Raw genomic sequence first — 21,512 nt, 5'->3', positions numbered from 1 at the left:
CCCTCCTGTCATGCATGATACAGTGAATATATTTACATACAAGAAAGATATGCATTTGGGCTGGGGCTGCTGCAAAAGGGCCTCTAGGTTGTGTTTTCCACCCAGTCCAAAAGGTCCCAGTCCTCCCCTGCTGCTCCTCACTAATTGACATTTCAGTGTGACAGGAGGCTGTGAAAGGAAATACACCTCACCACTCAGCAGAAGCTCCTGAAATACAATCTGTGCTGTGCTCACGTGTTTACAAAGCAAGTTAGATGTGACAGTGCCATTTCTAAGAGGACAAAAAAAGAGTAAGGGAGGAAATTACATCAATATTGTCTTCGATCAGAGGGAATCAAGACGGCAAGTGTCAGGAACAGAATTCTCTTTATTTGCTATATAACATTCACTGAAATCAAAATGTGGGCAGTACAATACATGTTATACAAGTAGAGGAAATATTAATCTTATATATGTATGTTGTTACTTTTTCCTGGTATAGTATAGCAGTCCTTGCTGCTTTAATGATATAAGTACCCATGTTTATCACATTAAGTCACCTCATTTGAGGGACTGAAACTTTACAAAACCAATGCACTGAGCAACATGAACGAGTCCTCGGGATACTTTGTAAATAAGAATCATTGTGGAAAAAAAAAAAAAAAAAAAAAGACAGTGCATCAGAACACTTATAGCCTAGACTTTTCCCGCACGTAACACAAGTGTCTGATAAGCAGTGACTTTCTTCAAATACATTTCCCACACTCTGCACATGAATAGAGCTTTTCACCAGTGTGAAATCTCATGTGTGACAAGGTTTGATTTCTGTGTAAAACATTTACCACACTCTGCACATGAATAAAGCTCCTGAACAGTGTGAGATCTCTCATGTGTGACAAGTTGTGATTTATACCCAAAACATTTCCCACACTCACCACATGAATAGGGCTTCTCACCAGTATGAGATCTCATGTGTACAGTAAGCTGTGATTTCTGTGAAAAACATTTCCCACACATAGCACATGAATAGGGCTTCTCGCCAGTGTGAAATCTCTCGTGTGTAAGAAGGTTTGATTTCTTTGAGAAACATTTCCCACACTCAGCACATGAATAGGGCTTTTCACCAATGTGAGATATCTGCTTATGTTTGACAAGGTTTGATTTTCCTGTAAAACATTTCCCACACTCAGCACATGAATAGGGCTTCTCACCAGTGTGAGATCTCTCATGTGTGACAAGCAGTGATTTATATCCAAAACATTTCCCACACTCAGCACATGAAAAGGGCTTTTCACCGGTGTGAGATCTCTCATGTGTGAGAAGGTTTGCTTTCTGTGAGAAACATTTCCCACACTCAGCACATGAATATGGTTTCTCACCATTGTGAGATCTCTCATGTGTGTCAAGATTTTGTCTATACCGAAAACATTTTCCACACTCAGCACATGAAAAAGGCTTCTCACCAGTGTGAGATCTCTCGTGGCTGACAAGATTTTGTTTATTCCGAAAACATTTCCCACACTCAGCACATGAAAAAGGCTTCTCGCCAATGTGAGATTTCTCATGAGTGACAAGATGTGATTTAAACCCAAAACATTTCCCACACTCGGCACATGAATATGAATTCTCAGCAGTGTGAGCTCTCTTGTGTCTGATAAAGCTTGATTTATGCCCAAAACACTTTCCACAGTCAGCACATGAATATGGCTTCTCACCAGTGTGAGATCTCTCATGTTTGACAAGACTTGATTTATGCCCAAAACATTTCCCACACTCAGCACATGAATATGGCTTCTCACCAGTGTGAGATCTCTCATGTATGACAAGATTTGCTCTACACCGAAAACATTTCCCACACTCAGCACATGAATAAGGCTTTTCACTAGTGTGAGATATTGCATGTTTGACAAGGTTTCCTTTAGCTCTAAAACATTTCCCACACTCGACACATGAATAGGGCTTCTCACCAGTGTGAGATCTCTCATGATTGACAAGCTGTATTTTTTGCCTAAAACATTTCCCACACTCAGCACATGAATAGGGCTTCTCACCCGTGTGAGATCTCTCATGTGTGACAAGCAGTGATTTATATCCAAAACATTTCCCACACTCAGCACATGAAAAGGGCTTTTCACCGGTGTGAGATCTCTCATGTGTGATTAGCTGTGATTTCCAACCAAAACATTTCCCACACGTGGAACAGGAATAAGACCCTCCAGCAGGGGGAGAGCTGGTATGAGGCCCCTCAGAGTTATACAGGTGAGGGAAGTCTGGGGGAATATTTGATATAACCAGGATATCTGTGGGAGACTCTTGTCCAATGTCATCATCATCCGTTGTACAGTCTGTGGATACAGAGAGACGAGTCTCTGAGAGGTTCCTGATGCCGGGACTCCGCCCTGCAAATAGAGAAACATCATCACTTCCTGTTAGATAATTCTGAGGGGAGGAACAACTATCAGGGGTGAAAGGAAAGAGGATGGTCGGCACTGCTGTACAACTTCCTTTACTTCAAATAGGATAGCAGGATCCGCACCGTCTAAAATCAAAATTTATTTGAACATTTTAAAATCCGTAACAGGCAGTACTGAGTGTGAGCCGGGTCACCATGACGCACGGCGTTTCAGAATCTAGCTCTTTCCTCAGATGGCTGTAGCACACACTCAGAGTGGGTGAGTGTGTGCTACAGCCATCTGAGGAAAGAGCTAGATTCTGAAACGCCGTGCGTCATGGTGACCCGGCTCACACTCAGTACTGCCTGTTATGGATTTTAAAATGTTCAAATAAATTTTGATTTTAGACGGTGCGGATCCTGCTATCCTATTTGATGTAACACCCTGTGCACTCCAGGGTTGATCGCTGCACGTCAAGCTAGATTGGTGCTGTCACAATTGAAGATTATACCAACTTCCTTTATTTGGCAATGTGCAGACAAGTAGGCTGTGTGTTACATCACCTCACAGTCCATAAGAAGAGACTAAACACGTACCGGTGCGGGGGTGGATAATGGTGGGTGCTGGTTGCTGGGAGCCTGACGGCAGTTTCACACACAAGCGCTTCTTCAGAGGCTATGACAAGGGGGCGGGGCTATGTCTGCTCTAGTTGGAGAAAGTGCATTACTGTAATAGTAACCTGCAATCCAAGATTACAGTGTGGGGAGGTCAGGGAGAGCGAGGCCAAACAACACGGCTGGTATTCCTAATGAAAGTCTTGCTGCAGCAGCTTGACAAATAAGACTAGACAAATAACATTTATATCGCGCTTTTCTCCTGGCGGACTCAAAGCGCCAGAGCTGCAGCCACTAGGGCATGCTCTATAGGCAGTAGCAGTGTTAGGGAGACTTGCCTAAGGTCCCATACTGAATAGGTGCTGGCTTACTGAACAGGCAGAGCAGAGATTCGAACCCAGGTCGCCTGTGTCAGAGGCAGAGCCCTTAACCATTACACTATCCAGCCACAATTATACAAGCCACTAACATAATATTCCATGATGAATATAGGTCAGGCCATGCAGAGCAGAGAATCTATCTGGAATAGTCAGCAGTGTGTTTTCTGTTACAGGATACTTGAAGGGAGAGGTATATGGAGGCTGACATTTATTTTATTTTAAGCAATACCAATTGCCTGGTTGTCTTGCTGATCCTCTGCCTCTAATACTTTTAGCCATAGATCCTGAACAAGCATGCAGCAGATCTTTTGTTTCTGACATTACGGTCAGATCTGACAATATTAGTTAAATGCTTGTGTCATTCAGACACTACTGCAGCCAAACAGATCAGCAGGGCTGCCAGGCAACCGGTATGGTTTAAAAGGAAATAAAGATGGTAGCCTCCCTATTCTTCTCACTTCAGTTGTCCTTTGCTGGAGTATTACACACATCAGCCCCCTCTAAAGTTGGTCATAGGGATCAAAAACTCCCAAGAGAAGCAGCAGCACTGATTTTACATATAGACGCCATGTAAGCCACTACGCCTTACTGACCACATGGATCTGTCTTCTGTTTTACACCATTAACATAAAACATCAGCTGGTAGCCTAGCAACCTCTGTGTAAAGCAAGTTAGCACCACTCCTACCCCCATTCACCACAATGTTGCCGGGAAAATGAGCTTTTCCTCTTGGTAATCCACACTTTATTAAAATGGTCAAAACAGGACAGACTGAAATGGCCGATATGTCTCACACAGCGATGTGCATTTAGTTATAGCCTGACCCTGACATGTACAAACAGGAAATATATACACGTTTATAACCCCTTCCACAGGAAATACATACATGTTTATAACCCCTCCCACAGGAAATACATACACCTTTATAACCCCTCCCACAGGAAATACATACACTTTTATAACCCCTCCCACAGAAAATACACACATGTTTATAACCCCTCCCACAGGAAATACATACACCTTTATAACCCCTCCCACAGAAAATACATACACCTTTATAACCCCTCCCACAGAAAATACATACACCTTTATAACCCCTCCCACAGGAAATGTCTGATGCGTTTCACACAGTGAGGTAAAAGCCTGACACTGACAACTACAGTCACCACATGCAGTGCACATTATAAAGTCAATTGCTAGTCGGTTTCTGAAAGGCCACTACATGAACCATGGGGCTGTAGCTGCCATACATCTTCTTTTCAATGCTGCTGTGAATCCTATAGATGTGAGGGCCTATAGAGTGTACTGCAGCATATGCTACTTACTTATTAATGACCGGCCAGGGCGGCGAGGAAGATTCCTGAAATATTTCACGGTAAAATTGATCAGGAATCGAAGGGCAGTTTATGGCGGGCCAACAGATCTCTCTCCGATCACAGGGGCATGTCTATTGGTCTATCCCCTCTAACAAATCTGTATATAGTAATATACAGTGACCACTAACAGCTTATTACAGGCCGGTAACACTAATTCACCCCTACTGTGACCAATCTGTGTACAGTAATGTACAGTGACCATTATCAGCTTATTACAGGCCAGTAACACTAACTCACCACCTACTGTGACCAATCTGTGTACAGTAATGTACAGCAACCATTATCAGCTTATTACAGGTCAGTAACACTAATTCACCCCTACTGTGACCAATCTGTGTACAGTAATGTACAGTGACCATTATCAGCATATTACAGGCCGGTAACACTAAGTCACCCCTACTGTGACCAATCTGTGTACAGTAATGTACAGGGACCATTATCAGCTTATTACAGGCCGGTAACACTAAGTCACCCCCTACTGTGACCAATCTGTGTACAGTAATGTACAGTGACCATTATCAGCTTATTACAGGCCAGTAACACTAAGTCACCCCTACTGTGACCAATCTGTGTACTGTAATGTATAGTGACCATTATCAGCTTATTACAGGCCAGTAACACTAAGTCACCCCTACTGTGACCAATCTGTGTACAGTAATGTATAGTGACCATTATCAGCTTATTACAGGCCAGTAACACTAAGTCACCCCTACTGTGCCCAATCTGTGTACAGTAATGTACAGTGACCATTATCAGCTTATTACAGGCCAGTAACACTAAGTACCCCCTACTGTGACCAATCTGTGTACAGTAATGTACAGTGACCATTATCAGCTTATTAAAGGCCAGTAACACTAAGTCACCCCTACTGTGACCAATCTGTGTACAGTAATGTACAGTGACCATTATCAGCTTATTACAGGCCAGTAACACTAAGTACCCCCTACTGTGACCAATCTGTGTACAGTAATGTACAGTGACCATTATCAGCTTATTACAGGCCAGTAACACTAAGTCACCCCTACTGTGACCAATCTGTGTACAGTAATGTACAGTGACCATTATCAGCTTATTACAGGCCAGTAACACTAAGTACCCCCTACTGTGACCAATCTGCATACAGTAATGTACAGTGACCATTATCAGCTTATTACAGGCCAGTAACACTAAGTCACCCCTACTGTGACCAATCTGCGTACAGTAATGTACAATGACCATTATCAGCTTATTACAGGCCAGTAACACTAAGTCACCCCTACTGTGACCAATCTGTGTACAGTAATGTACAGTGACCATTATCAGCTTATTACAGGCCAGTAACACTAAGTCACCCCTACTGTGACCAATCTGTGTATAGCAATGTACTGTGACCATTATCAGCTTATTACAGGCCAGTAACACTAAGTCACCCCTACTGTGACCAATCTGTGTACAGTAATGTACAGTGACCATTATCAGCTTATTACAGGCCAAATAACACTAAGTCACCCCTACTGTGACCAATCTGTGTACAGTAATGTACAGTGACCATTGTCAGCTTATTACAGGCCGGTAACACTAAGTCACCCCTACTGTGACCAATCTGTGTACATTAATGTACAGTGACCATTATCAGCTTATTACAGGCCGGTAACACTAAGTCACTCCCTACTGTGGCCAATCTGTGTACAGTAATGTACAGTGACCATTATCAGCTTATTACAGGCCAGTAACACTAAGTCACCCTCTACTGTGACCAATCTGTGTACAGTAATGTACAGTGACCATTATCAGCTTATTACAGGCCGGTAACACTAAGTCACCCTACTATGACCAATCTGTGTACAGTAATGTACAGTGACCATTATCAGCTTATTACAGGCCAAATAACACTAAGTCACCCCTACTGTGACCAATCTGTGTACAGTAATGTACAGTGACCATTATCAGCTTATTACAGGCTGGTAACACCAAGTCACCCCTACTGTGACCAATCTGTGTACAGTAATGTACAGTGACCATTATCAGCTTATTACAGGCCAGTAACACTAAGTCACCCCTACTGTGACCAATCTGTGTACAGTAATGTACAGTGACCATTATCAGCTTATTACAGGCCAGTAACACTAAGTTACCCCTACTGTGACCAATCTGTGTACAGTAATGTACAGTGACCATTATCAGCTTATTACAGGCCAAATAACACTAAGTCACCCTTACTGTGACCAATCTGCGTACAGTAATGTACAGTGACCATTATCAGCTTATTACAGGCCAGTAACACTAAGTCACCCCCTACTGTGACCAATCTGTGTACAGTAATGTACAGTGACCATTATCAGCTTATCACAGGCCAGTAACACTAAGTCACTCCTACTGTGACCAATCTGTGTACAGTAATGTACAGTGACCATTGTCAGCTTATTACAGGTCAAATAACACTAAGTCACCCCTACTGTACAGTGGCCAGGCCTGGATTTACCTCACAGAAGCCTATAGGCACAGAGGTCCTGGCACCTTAGACTTGCCCTATATGGACCTACAAACTCCCAGCAAACTGCACTGCAAGTGTGCTGGCTCTCCCAGCTGTCACTTCTCCCTTACTACCCCTGCCAGCCATAGGTAGCTACAGGTGCCCCTTAGTATTAGGTAGCCAGAGGTTCTGTCAGTTCTAAGTAGCTAGTGGTGCCCCAGGATGAAGAGAGATCTTTTCAGTAGAATGTCGAGCTGGGTGAGTAACCTCTCATTCACACTCCACTCAGGACTCTACATAGGGAAGGAGGGAGAAACTAGGGGAGTGGAGTGAGCCGCCTTTCTAAAATCAGGCGCCTGTAGGCAGGTGTCTACAGTGCCTTATGTTAAATCCGACCCTGACAATGACCATTATCAGCTTATTACAGGCCAGTAACACTAAGTCACCCCTACTGTGACCAATCTGTGTACGGTAATATACAGTGACCATTATCAGCTTATTACAGGCCGGTAACACTAAGTCACCCCTACTCTGACCAATCTGTGTACAGTAATGTACAGTGACCATTATCAGCTTATTACAGGCCGGTAACACTAAGTCACTCCCTACTGTGACCAATCTGCGTACAGTAATGCACAGTAACCATTATCAGCTTATTACAGGCCAGTAACACTAAGTCACCCCTACTGTGACCAATCTGTGTACAGTAATGTACAGTGACCATTATCAGTTTACTACAGGCCAGTAACACTAAGTCACCCCTACAGTGACCAATCTGTGTACAGTAATGTACAGTGACCATTATCAGCTTATTAAAGGCCAGTAACACTAAGTCACTCCCTACTGTGACCAATCTGCGTACAGTAATGCACAGTAACCATTATCAGCTTATTAAAGGCCAGTAACACTAAGTCACTCCCTACTGTGACCAATCTGTGTACAGTAATGTACAGTGACCATTATTAGCTTATTGCAGGCCGGTAACACTAAGTCACCCCTACTGTGACCAATCTGTTTACAGTAGTCCATATACAACAAGCGGGATATCAACCTAAATTTATGCTAAGTCTCACCTATATAAAATTATAGAACAAACAATAGTAGCATAGGGAGCCTCTGTTAATAATGAAAAAGGCACTTTATTGTTAAATAGGAACAACCCAGAATCCCTCCCCTTTAAAACCACCTAAAAAGGCTGTAACATTGAGGTCTAGGGCCTAGCTAAAGGAGTGCACTCCTAATGTCAGTTTTTATATTGATATTTTCTTCAGGGCCCCCTTTAATTAGGTAGCAAATGTCTGTATGTCTTGCCTCAAATTGTTAATGTCAAGCGACAATAGCTTATCCTCCAAACAGCCAGTTAGTATGCACAGTATAAGCAAGCAGTTATGGTAGTAGCAATAGCTCTGTTTCCGATAGCTGGTTGTGTTGTCATATGTCGACTATGCCTCTGGTACTCATTGCATGCCTCATTGCATGCATGGCCGCTTATGCCAAAGGCATACCCGTCTGCACCAGTCTCTGGTTTAACATTCATCCAGACTCACGTGCCCGTGAGGGAGTTATTCCGCATTCCGTTGGGGGCGGGTACTGCTGGCACTGGCCAGTTTGTTAGCCGGGTTCCCTGCGCGCCCTCTTGTGAAGCGTCTCCAGTCCACCGTGCGGCTAGCGGTCTTCTTAGTCGGGGAGTGAGCGGAGGCTGTGAGGTAGCTGTGAGGTTAACGTAGTCGCAGGGCGGCAGCCCACGTGACGCGTTTCACCCACTTCCGGGTTTCATCAGACGTGACGTCACAGCCCTTCCCTCTCTTTTATGCGCATGAGCGGAGGTCTGTGAGCGTAGAAAGATCAATTAAAAGCAAGCTGGGTTGGAATTAGAGTATCCTTACTCCCTCCAGTGGCAGATCATAAGAATACTTTTAAATTCATGTCGCTATTTAGTCCATTTGGCTGCATAGCATTACATTTGTATATCCAATAGGATTCCTTTTTAAGGAGCTCCTGATCATAGTCGCCCCTCCGTGGACTTATATTAAGTTTGTAGATACCCATCACTTTTAAATGACTAGGATCTGAATTGTGTTCCTTTTGAAAGTGCATTGCTACTGGACTTTTTTCTTCGTTAATTAAGATGTTGTTAATGTGCTCTTGTATCCTTTTTCTTAATAATCTGTGGGTTTTTCCAATATAGATTTTGTTGCAGCTGCAACGTAGCTGGTAAATGACTCTTTCGGTTGAACATGAAATATAATCATTTATACGGAAACATTCCGTCTTTTCCTGATTATAGAAGTTGTCACCTTTTTTTACATAGGGGCAAATATCACAGTTACCACATCTATTCATTCCTTTTTTCCATTTAGCTATCGGAAACAGAGCTATTGCTACTACCATAACTGCTTGCTTATACTGTGCATACTAACTGGCTGTTTGGAGGATAAGCTATTGTCGCTTGACATTAACAATTTGAGGCAAGACATACAGACATTGCTACCTAATTAAAGGGGGCCCTGAAGAAAATATCAATATAAAAACTGACATTAGGAGTGCACTCCTTTAGCTAGGCCCTAGACCTCAATGTTACAGCCTTTTTAGGTGGTTTTAAAGGGGAGGGATTCTGGGTTGTTCGTATTTAACAATAAAGTGCCTTTTTCATTATTAACAGAGGCTCCCTATGCTACTATTGTTTGTTTACAGTAATGTACAGTGACCATTATCAGCTTATTACAGGCTGGTAACACTAAGTCACCCCTACTGTGACCAATCTGTGTACTGTAATGTATAGTGACCATTATCAGCTTATTACAGGCTGGTAACACTAAGTCACCCCTCCTGTGACCAATCTGTGTACACTAATGTACAGTGACTATTATCAGCTTATTACAGGCCAGTAACACTAAGTCACCCCTCCTGTGACCAATCTGTGTACAGTAATGTATAGTGACCATTATCAGCTTATTACAGGCCGGTAACACTAAGTCACCCCTACTGTGACCAATCTGTGTACAGTAATGTACAGTGACCATTATCAGCTTATTACAGGCCGGTAACACTAAGTCACTCCCTACTGTGACCAATCTGTGTACAGTAATGTACACTGACCATTATCAGCTTATTCCAGGCCGGTAACACTAAGTCACTCCCTACTGTGACCAATCTGTGTACAGTAACCATTATCAGCTTATTACAGGCTGGAAACACTAAGTCACCCCTACTGAGACCAATGTGTGCACAGTAATGTACAGTGACCATTATCAGCTTATTACAGGCCGGTAACACTAAGTCACCCCTACTGAGACCAATGTGTGCACAGTAATGTACAGTGACCATTATCAGCTTATTACAGGCCGGTAACACTAAGTCACCCCTACTGTAACCAATCTGTGTACAGTAATGTACAGTGACCATTATCAGCTTATTACAGGCTGGTAACACTAAGTCACCACTACTGTGACCAATCTGTGTACTGTAATGTATAGTGACCATTATCAGCTTATTACAGGCTGGTAACACTAAGTCACCCCTCCTGTGACCAATCTGTGTACAGTAATGTACAGTGACCATTATCAGCTTATTGCAGGCCGGTAACACTAAGTCACCCCTACTGTGACCAATCGGTGTACAGTAATGTACAGTGACCATTATCAGCTTATTACAGGCCGGTAACACTAAGTCACCCCTACTGTGACCAATCTGTGTGCAGTAATGTACAGTGACCATTATCAGCTTATTACAGGCCCGTAACACTAAGTCACCCCTACTGTGACCAATCTGTGTACAGTAATGCACAGTGACCATTATCAGCTTATTACAGGCCAGTACCACTAAGTCACCCCTACTGTGACCAATCTGTGTACAGTAACCATTATCAGCTTATTACTGGCCGGTAACACTAAGTCACCCCTGTGACCAATCTGTTTACAGTAATGTACAGTGACCATCAGCTTATTACAGGCCAGTAACACTAAGTCACTCCCTACTGTGGCCAATCTGTGTACAGTAACCATTATCAGCTTATTACAGGCTGGAAACACTAAGTCACCCCTACTGAGACCAATGTGTGCACAGTAATGTACAGTGACCATTATCAGCTTATTACAGGCCGGTAACACTAAGTCACCCCTACTGTAACCAATCTGTGTACAGTAATGTATAGTGGCCATTATCAGCTTATTACAGGCCAGTAACACTAAGTCACCCCTACTGTGACCAATCTGTGTACAGTAATGTATAGTGACCATTATCAGCTTATTACAGGCCGGTAACACTAAGTCACCCATCTGTGACCAATCTGTGTACAGTAATGTACAGTGACCATCAGCTTATTACAGGCCAGTAACACTAAGTCACTCCCTACTGTGACCAATCTGTGTACAGTAATGTACAGTGACCATTATCAGCTTATTACAGGCCATTAAAGAGACACTGAAGCGGAAAAAAATTTATGATATTATGATTTGTATGCGTAGTACAGCTAAGAAATAAAACATTAAGATCAGATACATCAGTCTAATTGTTTCCAGTACAGGAAGAGTTAAGAAACTCCAGTTGTTATCTCTATGCAATAAAACCATTAAGCGCTATGACTTTGAAAGTCGTGGAGAGGGCTGTCTTCTGACTTTTATTATCTCAACTGTTTTCTTTTTCTCTGCCAGAGGAGAGGTCATTAGTTCACAGACTGCTCTGAAAGAATCATTTTGAATGCTGAGTGTTGTGTAATCTGCACATATTAGTGAATGATGCAATGTTAGAAAAAACACTATATACCTGAAAATAAAAATATGAGAATATTTTCTTTGCTGCTAATCTTCTAGTAATTATTCATAGTACACAACCAATTCATTATATCATATTTTTTTTTCGCTTCAGTGTCTCTTTAACATTAAGTTACCCCTCCTGTGACCAATCTGTGTACAGTAATGTACAGTGGCCATTATAAGCTTATTGCAGGCTGGTAACACTAAGTCACCCCTACTGTGACCAATCTGTGTACAGTAATGTACAGTGACCATTATCAGCTTATTACAGGCCGGTAACACTAAGTCACCCCTACTGTGACCAATCTGTGTACCAGGGCTGTGGAGTCAGTCCAAAAATCCACCGACTCCGACTCCTCAGTTTAGGATTCCACCGACTCCGACTCCTCGACTCCGACTCCTCTAATTTGCATATTACAATTTTGTTGATTAAAAGTATGTAACATGAAATTCGTCTCTTAACTGCCAACACTTAGGAATTTTACAAGACAACTGAAGTGAGAAGGATATGTAGACTACTATATTTATTCCCTTTAGACTAAAACTAGTCCTTGGTAAGAGTACTTGTAAAAGGTACAGACCGGAACAAAGGACATCTATCAGGCCCTAGGCAATGTAACTGTGGGTACATGTAAGAATGATGTGCAGTTACTCTGCAGGGGAATGAGGAGATTCTTCCTCTATTACACATTCTTCATGCACAATCTGAACAAGGTTTATGGGTGACAGACAACACCTCTGTGTTCAATGTGCACAGCATTCTCAGTGGATTCCCTGCAGCTCTGTGGGGAGTGCATATGTAGAGTATAGTACTACTGTGTAACAAAGTAAACCCAAGACAGATGAAATTAAAGTTTTATACATACCTGGGGCTTCCTCCAGCCGCCTTCAGGATAATCAGTCCCTCGTTGTCCTCCTCCACCACCTGGATCTTCTGCTAGGAGTCCAGGTACTTGAGCCAGTCGGGCGTAGTGCGCATGCACACACTCCGCCGCCAGGAGCATACTACACATGTGCATACTACTATTGCGCAGGTGCAGAATGTTCCTGGCTGTGGGAGCGGCATGCGGCCGGACAGCGCTGACTGGCTGAATTACCAGGACTCATAGCAGAAGATTCGGGTGGTGGAGGACAGCGAGGGACTGATTAGCCTGAAGGGGGCTGGAGGAAGCCCCAGGTATGTATAAAACTTTACTTTTCATCCGTCTCAGGTACCCTTTAATTTGTAGTCACCAAACCAAATTTTAACAAAATATCAAATTATTTGATTTCATCAGCAAAGTGAGTGCATACATTTGCATAAATCAGCATCAGTGCAGAATTATTTCCTTCTCATTGACCATCTCTATTAGTGACACGGCTACACATCAGGCTTTATTTTTACAGCATAGATGTTATTTAGTATATATAAGAGATTTCTGTGTACACATCATATATACAGTCACAATCAGATATGTATATCTGACCTTAAAAATACGGGGACTGCTTTATTGAAGCAGCACAAGTAACTAATTTTGATTGGTTTATTTCATTTTGGTGGACTAAGCACAGCTATTACTGTATATATACATTATTTTTAATGACTATTATCTGAGAAATAGAACATTTTATCATATTTTCTATTTTAATTACAGTTACAAATTCATTAGGAGTCGGTGCATTTTTTTCCCCGACCCCAGGCACCCAAAATTGCCCGACTCCACGACTCCGACTCCACAGCCCTGCTGTGTACAGTAATGTACAGTGACCATTATCAGCTTATTACAGGCTGGTAACACTAAGTCACCCCTCCTGTGACCAATCTGTGTTCAGTAATGTACAGTGGCCATTATTAGCTTATTGAAGGCCGGTAACACTATGTGTGACAAAACAGAACAGGGCACTCCTAAGCCTTCAGGGTGTATGTACTGTTATTGTTAGTAAGCTGTCACCATATACATTTAAGAATGATAGTCTTAGTTGACAAAAATATAACATGAGTAGATAGCATAACCCCTAATATGGCCAGTCAGTGAGCAGTGACACTGTCATAACAACTAAAGATATGTAATATTTAATGTTGATAACTCACCTGTTCTACTCTTTATAAGAGGGTCCTCATCTGCAATTGATCCCATCATATCACAATCATCTGCAGACTGCTGATCACTCCTCATATATGTCTCTTCTTCTTTAATCACTCTTATTATTATACCTTCCTCCATAGACTGCTGATCGCTCTTCACATACATATCTTCTTCATCCTCTTTAATTGTCCTCATGTCACCCTCCTCCACAGACTGCTGATCACTCCTCGCATACGTCTCCTCCTCTTCCTCTTTAATTGCCCCCATCATATCAACCTCCTCTGTAGATTGCTGATCACTCCTCACATACGTCTCTTCTTCATCCTCTTTAATTGTCCTCATCATGTCTCCCTCCTCCACAGACTGCTGATCACTCCTCACACATGTCTCTTCTTCCTCTTTAATTGTTCTCATTATATCACCCTCCTCCATAGACTGCTGATCGCGCCTCTCTTACTCTTTGAGCTCAGATCTCAGTTCTGAAAAGGATAACAAACTATAGCAGTAATATATTAGCAGTAATAAACAGAGCACAGAAAAGAACATAAAGCTTGATTCATCAAGCAGCGCTGCTAAAGCAGCGCAGCTTAATGAGCCATAGCAATGTAAATAAATTAGTTGCGGCCGCGAGTGAAGTATTGTGATAGCGATACGTCACAGAAGCAGGGCCACCCACAGTTAATGTTGCGCGCATTGCTAAAGAAGCAATGCGCATAACTAAGAAGGCACACTCCTTACATGGCAGCAAGCTCTGCTATGTAAGGTGTGCATAGGGCGCACCACGGCTCATTAACCATTTACAGACACCCTATCGTATTAAAACGTCATGCTTACCACTATTAACGGCAACATGACGTTTTAATACGTCGCGCATTGCCGCCGCTGCTACCGCCGTGTGCGCACCGCTACCGCCGCTGTTTACGTCGGGATCCCGTGCTGGGTGATTGGGGAAGAAGACCAAACGGTCCTCTACCCAATCGCAGTGCCTGGAGTGAATGGACGTGACCGCGAACAGCGGCTACGTCCATTCACAATAACAGGAAATGTAACAATTAAATAAAGTGAAGAAAAAAAAAAGTCAACACTTCCTATAACGAGTGTTCACTAGCGCCATCTTGTGGCCAAAAAGTATATTACACCTACAAAATACATATATTTAAGTACATACAGATCATTAATAAAATTACACTTCCACTCCCCCCCCCCCCCAAAAAAAAAAACACTTGTAAAAAAAAAATCAGCTTAAAAAAAATAAATAAATAGTTGCCTTAGGGACTCAGCTTTGTTAATCTATATTTTATGGGGGGAAATTTAATTTAATTTATTACATAGGGGCTTGTAATTATGGTCAGAATAAAAAAAAACAGAACAGTTAAAATAACACTTATATTTCAAAATAATATACTGTCGCCATACATTGTGATAGGGACATAATTTAAACGGTTTAATAATCGGGACAACTGGGCAAATAAAACGTGTTTGTTTTATCCACAGGAGAATGTTTAATTTTAAAACTATAATGGTTGAAAACTGAGAAATAATGATTTTTTTTCTTTTTTTTTTCTGTTTTTCTCATTAAAACGCATTTAGAATAAAAAAAATTCTTAGCAAAATGTACTATCCACAGAAAGCCTAATTGGTGGCGAAAAAAATGAGGTATGGATCATTTTCTTGTGATAAGTAGTAATAAAGTTATTAGGGAATAAAAGGGAGGAGCACTGACAACTGAAATTTGCTCTGGTCCGTTAGGATAAAAACCCTTGGGGGTGAACTGGTTAAGCTGCGCTGCTTTAGCAGCACTGCTTGATGAATCAGGCCCATCATTTGCTAGTGGGTGACAATCTCCCATAAGCGGTGGTATCTGCACATTTAGTACCACAGTCCTCTCTTCCAGTGTGTCTTGCTCATCATCTGGTGCTTCTCTCCTCCTCTCCATGCACACATTCCTGGGAGGTTACAGCAGTCCTGGCAGCGGTAGATGGATGAGGATGTGAGGAGAGAACAGCTGGAGACAGAGGGAGCTAGGAGCAGGGGCCTGCAGCTAATTAGCTATAAATTATCATTACTTATGGCTCTGACACCTGATGAACTAGGCAGAGGGGACTGCAGCTCTATATCCTGACCATACCTGAGCCCACCTGTCCATCACCTACTAACCCCAAACCCTCCAAGAGCCGTAGCAACAAACCTCCCAGCTGGGACAGCGCCAATACCAGGAACAAAGCAGCAGAGGCCACCCAACCCTCTCCAGCTGCAGCCTCCATCTCCTCTGCCTGTCCTACCAGCCACGCCCCTTGTTACCTGGCTCCACCCCCTAGCTGTGACCCACCAGCCATCATCTTTCTGCAGACTCCAACCTCTCCCACTGCGGGACTGTGACAACTCCACTCAGCCCTGTTCCCTCTGGCACAGCTGCAATTCTAGCCCCAGCCACTAGGAGTCCCTGGAATGCATTTATCACTGTGCACAGAGTAACAAATTGCATTGGATGGAGTGTCCATACACAACACAATTTGGATTGCATGTACAATCTATACACCCTGTGATCTCGTCCAGAGATCAGGCAGCTGCCACCACCTCTCTTTTTTGACCAGGAGTGAGAGGGCCCCTGAATCTGTCTATTCCTGTAAGGGTCCGTTTCCACTATCACAAATTCGCATGCGCTTGCCGCATGCGAATTCGCATAGCCAATACAAGTGGATGGGACTGTTTCCACTTGTCAGGATTTCTGAGCGCTTTCGTCCGCGTGAAAAATCCGCATGGCAGTGCTATCAGAATTCGCACGCAAATTTGCATGGAGTCAATGGAAAAGCACACAGGCACTGCCATGGTTAAATTCGCATACAGCGTCAAAAAATTGAAAATTAGCATGCAAATTTTTTTTGCGATTCGCACCGCAGAAGTGGAAACGGGCCCTTAGAGAAAGGTTACCTTGATATCGCACAATCTAACAATCTGGTAAACTATTCCTTCAGAAGGCAGCATTCTTACTGGGTTATTCAGATGACAGGCACGACCGGAATGCATTAACCATTCATTTCATAATGAAATCAGACATACAAATGATTATAAAAATATTGCCAAAAACATCTAACAATGAACAGGTTCTGCATATCAAAATAAAATGGGATTGAGATAAGAAAACAACTGGGCTGAGTCAGGCGGTAAATTACTGTGCATCTCAGGGCCGTGGAGTCAGAGTCAAGGAGTTGGAGCAACTTTGGGTACCTGGAGTCAGAGTTGGTGGTTTCATAAACTGAGGAGTTGGAGTCAGATGATTTTTATACCAACTCCACAGCCCTGGTAAGTATTAGACTAAGGGCCAGTTTCCACTATCGCGAATTCGCATGCGTTTGCCGCATGCAAATTCGCATAGCCAATACAAGTGGATGGGACTGTTTCCACTTGTCAGGATTTCTGAGCATTTTCTGCTTACCTGAGGAAAATTTATGTGTGTTCTAACACCAAGTTTTAACCCTAGCAAGTCTGGCTCTGCAAATCTGGCTCAATTGGCTATTCATGAGGCAATGCTCATGCAAATATGCATTTGCTTTCGCACGCCAAACTATGCAGGGTCAAAAAACGAATACCGCAAAGCGGTCGCCCTGCGGGAATTAGTTCATGCCACATTAGCACCATCCAGGAGCGCCACGGGGAGGCTTTTCTGAGCATTTTCGTCCGCGGTAAAAATTCGCATGGCAGAGCCATCAGAATTCGAATACCGTTACGCGGGTGTATGCAAACTTACATGTGAATTTGCACGCGAATTCGCATGAAATCAATGGAAAAGCACACAGGCACTGCCATGGTTAAATTTGCATACAGCGTCATTGATGCAAATTCGCATGAAAATACACCCGCATGCAAATTTTTACCGCAGCGATTCGCACCACACAAGTGGAAACGAGCCCTAAGAAGTCAATTTTGGGTACCAGGTTTTGGTGGTTTCATAAACTGAGGAGTTAGGGTGCGTTTCCACTTGTGCGGTGGGAATCGCCGCGGTAAAAATTCGCATTTGGATGCAAATTTTGCATGCGGTTGTATACGAATTTTCATGCGAATTCGCATGGAAGACGATGTATGCAAATTTAACTATGGCAGTGCCTTTGTGCTTTTCCATTGATTCCATGCGAAATCGCATGTGAATTCGCATGAAAATTCGCATACCAAAACCGCATGCGACTAGCAGAGCGGAATGCGAATTGTGATGGCTCTGCCGTGCAGATTTTTTTCTGCACAGAAAAACGCTCAGAAATCCTGACAAGTGGAAAAAGTCCCATCCACTTGTATTGTCTATGCGAATCTGCATGCAGGAAACGCATGCAGATTCGCTCTAGTGGAAACGGGCCCTAAGGGCCTGTTTCCACTATACGCAGACAGATGATGCAGTGGAGGGTCCTGCAGCGTCCTCCATGATCTCAGCCAACATCTGAGACATGGGATCAAAAGGTGGTTTTTAAAATAAATCAGCCGGGAAGGTAAATTTGCATAATTACCCCAATCAAAGTATTCCGTCCAGCTGGCGCTGCTCCACGCCGCGGCCCCTGCCGCTGACGACGCTGTAGCGCTTCCTGGTCACGTGGGACGCTTCCGCGTGACGACTTCCGGTTCTCAGAGCGGAAGCTCCTGGAGCGTGTGTCCTGGATGCATAAATCTGCCGCCTTGCTGGGAGAAGCCTCCTAACTGCTGCCAGCGACCCCATACCGCTCTCCCCTGAAGTGGACTGCCCAGGAGCCCACGCAGCAAGCCCCAGTCGCCTGACCAGATGGCATCCCTGAGACCTCTCCCTCCTTCACGTCCGGACAGGAAACTAGAACTGAAGGTAGAGTGGAAGGCTATGCCTATTTATACGGATGTCCGCCTGTTATGTAAATTTTTTAAATCTTTTGCAGCTTCCTGTCCGTTGCTCGGAGGGAGACAAGTCTCATTAGGGGTGCTGTCTGAGCAGACGTACTGGGAAAAACTGACTCCAATGAATGCCTATGGGCCTGTTTCCACTAAACGCAAATTTTTCTGATGCAGATTTTCCCATAGGCATGCATTGGAGTCAGTTTTTCTGCATCCATTCTGCATCCAATCTTCGTGTAGTGGAAACAGGCCCTAAGAGTTTAATGATTTTAGTACCATCCCAACATGTGGTTGAAGTCCAGGTTAGACATGTTAGGTTAACCTCATCCTACCCCCCCCCCCCCCACACACACACACACACGCACGCACCTGTGTGTGTCTGTACTAATCCCCCACTGCTCCCCCATACCCATGTCTGTAGTAATCTCCCCACTGCTCCCCATACCCATGTCTGTACTAATCCCCCCACTGCTCCCCCATACCCATGTCTGTACTAATCCCCCCACTGCTCCCCATACCCATGTCTGTACTAATCCCCCACTGCTCCCCCATACCCATGTCTGTACTAATCCCCCCACTGCTCCCCCATACCCATGTCTATACTAATCCCCCCACTGCTCCCCCATATCCATGTCTGTAGTAATCTCCCCACTGCTCCCCATATCCATGTCTGTAGTAATCTCCCCACTGCTCCCCCATACCCATGTCTGTACTAATCCCCCACTGCTCCCCCATACCTATGTCTGTGCTAATCTCCCCCCACTGCTCCCCCATACCCATGTCTGTACTAATCCCCCCACTGCTCCCCCATACCCATGTCTATACTAATCCCCCCACTGCTCCCCCATATCCATGTCTGTAGTAATCTCCCCACTGCTCCCCATACCCATGTCTGTAGTAATCTCCCCACTGCTCCCCCATACCCATGTCTGTACTAATCCCCCACTGCTCCCCCATACCCATGTCTGTACTAATCCCCCACTGCTCCCCCATACCTATGTCTGTGCTAATCTCCCCACACTGCTCCCCCATACCCATGTCTGTACTAATCTCCCTCAAAGCAATGTATACTACAACTTCTGCAATGCCAACAAACATACATTTGGTATCATATAACAAAAATCACACAATTACCTTCTTTCAACAACGTCTCCTCTTCAGGTCCGCAACTCGTTTTCCTGCTGTTATATCACTTCCGGTCTTTGTCTTCTTTACTTCCTGTCTGTGTGATCGCCATCTTGTGGTGAATAAGCTAACTGCAGCCTTTGTGAATTCTCTTTGACTCACGCTTCTAATATTATTGTTACTGTTATTTTCTGTTGCTGCTCAACAGCCCCATCTACAGACACATCATATAAATTAATATTTATAATAATTATTACTATTAGTCCCCAGACTGGAGATGTGGAGCTGTCATATCATATCAGGCCCGGATTTACCTCACAGGAGCCTATAGGCACAGATGTCCTGGCACCCTAGACTTAGCCCTCCACAAACCTACAAACCCCCACCAAACTGCACCGCAAGTGTGCTGGCTGGTCCAGCTGTCCCTTCTCCCTTACTCTTCTTGCCCATCATAGGTAGCCACAGGTGCCCCTTAGTATTAGGTAGCTAGAAGTACCCTCAATATTAAGCAGCTAGAGGTGCCCCGAGTATTAGGTAGCTAGAGGAACCTCTGTATTATGTAGCTGAAGGTGACTGAAGGGAGATCTTGTCAGTGGATTGCCATTGGCAGGGGGAGTAACCTCTCATTTACACTCTCATCAGGACTCTGCATACGGAAGAAGGGAGATGCTCTGGGAGGGGAGTGAGCCGCCTTTCCATCCCCAGGCGCCTGTAGGCACGTGCCTACAGTGACTTATGGTAAATCCGGCCCTGTATCATATGGATGTGTCTCCATAGTTACAGGAACAGCAGTAGGGTATTGTACCGTGTTAGCCATCAGTAACAGCAAGAAGTTTTAAATCAGGATGATACCATTTATTGGTTAACTAAAAATTGAATAAAAATAAGCAAGCTTTCGGCCTTGCAGCCTTCCTCAGGATGTAAGCCCGACGAAGGCTGCAAGGCTGAAAGCTTGCTTATTCTTATTCATTTTTAGTTAGCCAATAAATAAATAAATCATCCTGATTTAAAACTTCTTGCTTGTAGTTACATGAAGTAACTTCACTGGTGTGTTCAAGATTTTTACTTTAATGAACTTTCATTACTTACTGTGAGCACAGTGTGCTGTGTGTGTACAATACCATTCTGATCATTATCGTGTATTTGCACAGTGCTGACATCTTCTGCAGCACTTTTATATAGTGTATATGGTCATGTGACTAACTGCCCATCAGAAGAGCTCACAATCTAACCCCTATCATAGTCAGTCATTGACTTATGTGCCCATTGTCGAACCTTTTTAATTTGGGAGAAAAACTGCAGTCTCCATAGGAAACCCATGCAAACATGGAGTGAACATACAACCTCCATGCAGATAATCTCCATGGAGCAGAACTATTTTTTATCTTTACGAGAATTGTATGTTGCATTACATATACATGTGATTGCTAGGTTGTCCCATGACAACAAGAATAAATGCTGCCAACAATTCTGACACTGACTAGCAGAGAAATGTCACACAGCATGAATTGTCAGCACGCTGCAT

At 43.6% G+C, this 21,512-nt stretch overlaps 1 protein-coding gene across 1 annotated transcript; it reads right to left on the bottom strand.

Annotated features, from left to right (window-relative positions):
- Positions 1-349: 349 nt before the first annotated feature.
- On the bottom strand, positions 350-20,076 carry LOC137535473 (zinc finger protein 605-like). The gene is made up of 3 exons (XM_068257305.1): positions 19,997-20,076; positions 14,020-14,493; positions 350-2,378 (listed from the first exon to the last, which is right to left on the bottom strand). Exons 2-3 carry the CDS (start codon positions 14,444-14,446, stop codon positions 766-768), a joined length of 2,040 nt encoding a protein of 679 aa, XP_068113406.1. The 5' UTR covers positions 14,447-14,493; positions 19,997-20,076; the 3' UTR covers positions 350-765.
- Positions 20,077-21,512: the final 1,436 nt, after the last annotated feature.

The sequence above is a fragment of the Hyperolius riggenbachi genome, chromosome 10 (assembly GCF_040937935.1).
Source record: "Hyperolius riggenbachi isolate aHypRig1 chromosome 10, aHypRig1.pri, whole genome shotgun sequence".
Taxonomy (NCBI): Eukaryota; Metazoa; Chordata; class Amphibia; order Anura; family Hyperoliidae; genus Hyperolius; species Hyperolius riggenbachi.
This window is presented reverse-complemented; position numbering and strand designations above follow the sequence as displayed.

What these genes read in the sequence shown, in the direction of transcription:
- LOC137535473 (XM_068257305.1), bottom strand. Translation starts at nt 14,446, where the DNA reads ATGGAGGAGGGTGATATAATGAGAACAATTAAAGAGGAAGAAGAGACA. An exon ending in TCTTATAAAGAGTAGAACAG is followed by an intron (nt 2,379 to 14,019) that starts GTGAGTTATCAA and finishes CTCTATTTGCAG; the next exon opens with GGCGGAGTCCCGGCATCAGG.